The 2,882-nt window shown below is 38.1% G+C and overlaps 1 protein-coding gene across 1 annotated transcript; it reads left to right on the top strand.

The window, feature by feature from the left end:
* The first annotated feature begins 822 nt into the window (after positions 1–822).
* Positions 823–2,670, top strand: LOC127126513 (cytochrome P450 94A1). Its single transcript, XM_051055447.1, has one exon. The coding sequence runs from the start codon at positions 931–933 to the stop codon at positions 2,446–2,448; it is 1,518 nt and encodes a 505-aa protein (XP_050911404.1). The 5' UTR covers positions 823–930; the 3' UTR covers positions 2,449–2,670.
* The last annotated feature ends 212 nt before the right edge of the window (positions 2,671–2,882 follow it).

Below are 2,882 nucleotides of genomic sequence, written 5' to 3'. Positions count from 1 at the left end.
GACATATGTGTTGGCTGCGTATGGTTGTTGGTGGTTAGAGTTTGGTTCCTGGTTTGAGTTTCGGTGAGTGACATTGTTCTTGGGTGTATATGGTAGGGTGATGGTGTGAGGTTGGTCGTTGGGTTTGGGTGGGTTGACATTGTTCTTGTGAATATAATGACACGAATATGAATATGAAGACATTTTAAAAAAATCGAAGGAGATTGAAGGAAAATGGAAGAAGAGGATGAGAAGTTGTATGAAAAATTATGGGAGAGTGATGCTGTGTATTTATAGATGCAGTGGTGGAGCAGTAGCCACATGCATTGACGCACAGATAGAGTAGACTATGCATACGTCATTGCATGTGGCGCCTACACATGCATACAACATGCATGCATCAATCCTACTGGCGCCCAGGCCATTGATTCGCTAGTGCATGTGTCGTCAACGACTAACATTTTCATTGGATGCGCCAATGCAATTGACGTCTAGGTTAGATGTGTTTTTGAAATATGGTTTTTCAGTAAATATTTTGAAAAAATAATTATTTTAAAATTTAAATTGAAAAAATAGGTTATTTAAAAAAAATTCAAAAAGATTTCTATAATTTGCGCATAATTTTCTTCTTTATTTAACTATAATAAAATTAATTCAAAATAACTTTTTAAGAAATACTAGATCTAGAATCACATAGTTAATGTTTTTATAATTTATTCTTAAATTTCCTTAAAATAATTTTTTTTAAACATTATAAAAAAAGAATATTCTAATAAATAAATAAAATTGGCGACGATAGATATTTTCATTTGATTATTTATACATATAAATTGTGCTTATCTCCTTCGTTTTACATCTTCACAATTCACAACTTTACATATCATTCATTCACACACCACACACAAGTTAGCATATTACACATCTTATCACTCCATCAACTCACCTCAAACCATGGAACTCTTCTTCTCCCTCCAATCATTTCTTATTCCCATTCTCTCGGTTCTCTTCCTCTATCTCTACTTTCATTTCTTCACCATATCAAACAAACCCGGCTTCAAAACCTACCCTTTCGTTGGAGTTTTACCTGAATTCATATCAAACCGCCACCGCTTCCTCCAATGGACCACCCAAGTCCTCCGCGACTGTCCCACCAACACCGCCGTCTTCATTCGCCCCGGAAGAATACACGGCATCATAACAGCCAACCCAGAAAACATACAGCATATTTTAAAAACCAAATTCGAAAACTACCCTAAAGGCGAAAGATTCATCAGTTTCCTCCAAGATTTTCTCGGCAGCGGAATCTTCAACTCAGACGGTGATCTCTGGAAGCTTCAGAGAAAAACTGCCAGCTACGAATTCAACACCAAGTCTCTAAGAAACTTCATCGTTGAAAATGTAACAGTTGAAACGCAAACTAGGCTCATTCCTATTCTCTCAAAAGCAACCGAGAAAAACGAAATCCTTGATTTGCAGGACCTTTTAGAATGTTTCGCATTCGATAACGTTTGCAAACTCGCCTTCAACGTCGACCCTGGTTGTCTCGGCGGTGACGGCACCACCGGAAGCGCCTCCTTCATGCGCGCTTTCGAAGAAGCAGCAGTGTTAAGTTCTGGAAGGTTCATGTCTCTTCTCCCGTTGTTATGGAAAGTGAAAAAGATTCTCAACGTTGGAACAGAGCGGAGATTGAAACAATCAATCGCAACTGTTCATGAATTCGCTGACGAGATCATACGGTCAAGAATGGAAGCGAAAGAGGGTCCCACAAAAGGTGAAGATTTGTTATCACGCTTCATCAGAACTGAAGAAGCTTCGCCGGAGTTTCTCCGTGATATCGTAATAAGCTTTATTCTTGCTGGACGTGATACGACGTCGTCTGCTTTGAGTTGGTTCTTCTGGATCTTATCTTCCAGAACCGACATTAAAGAAAAAATAATCAAAGAAATAGAAACAGTGCGTTCAAGAAGTGAAGATGAAGCGGCATCGTTTGGTTATGAGGAGTTGAAGGAGATGCAATACTTACATGCGGCAATTACGGAGGCAATGAGATTGTACCCGCCAGTGCCGGTTGATACGAAGGCGTGTTTAAACGACGACGTTTTGCCGGACGGGACTAGAATTGCGAAAGGTTGGTTTATTTCTTACCATACTTATGCTATGGGGAGATTGGAGAGTGTGTGGGGGAAGGATTGTAATGAGTTTAAACCTGAGAGGTGGTTAGAAAATGAGAATGATGGTGGTGTTGGTGTTTGTAGAAGTGAGAGTCCGTTTCGGTTTCCGGTGTTTCATGCGGGTCCTAGGATGTGTTTGGGGAAGGAAATGGCGTATATTCAGATGAAGTCAATTGCAGCTTCTGTGATGGAAAGGTTTGAGGTTGTTGCAGAGGAGAAAGACAAGTGTCCTGAACATGTTTTGTCTTTAACTTTGAGGATGAAAGATGGATTGCCTGTGCGTGTGCTAGCAAGGTAAGGTAAGGGAAAGAGAGGGAGGTGTGTGGATGTGAAGAGTGTTTATAGAAGTGGCAAGGGCCAGTGGTTGTGGGGAAATATAAAAGAGAAAAGTATGTAATTATAAAAACAATACTGCCTATTTTTACGCTCTAATTTACACCTACACCGTAGATTGTACTCTTTACAAATATGATGAATAGTAAATCCCTATATAAATAGTAGTGTGAACAGTTCATGAACAGTATTATATGAATAGTGCGTGCATATGAACAGTATCCTGTAAACAGTGTCTATATATTAGGCATGAACAATGATTTGTATATTAAAATAAAATTGCTTAATGAAATGTAAATAATTGATTAATAAGTTTGTAAAGTTGATTAATAAATGCTCAGATATTAAAAATAGTTTTTAGTGGTAAAATAAAATTGGTTAATAAAATATAAAAAATTG

The sequence above is a fragment of the Lathyrus oleraceus genome, chromosome 3 (assembly GCF_024323335.1).
Source record: "Lathyrus oleraceus cultivar Zhongwan6 chromosome 3, CAAS_Psat_ZW6_1.0, whole genome shotgun sequence".
NCBI lineage: Eukaryota > Viridiplantae > Streptophyta > Magnoliopsida > Fabales > Fabaceae > Lathyrus > Lathyrus oleraceus.
The sequence above is the reverse complement of the archived record's forward strand: the minus strand, read 5'-3'. Positions and strand labels throughout refer to the sequence as shown.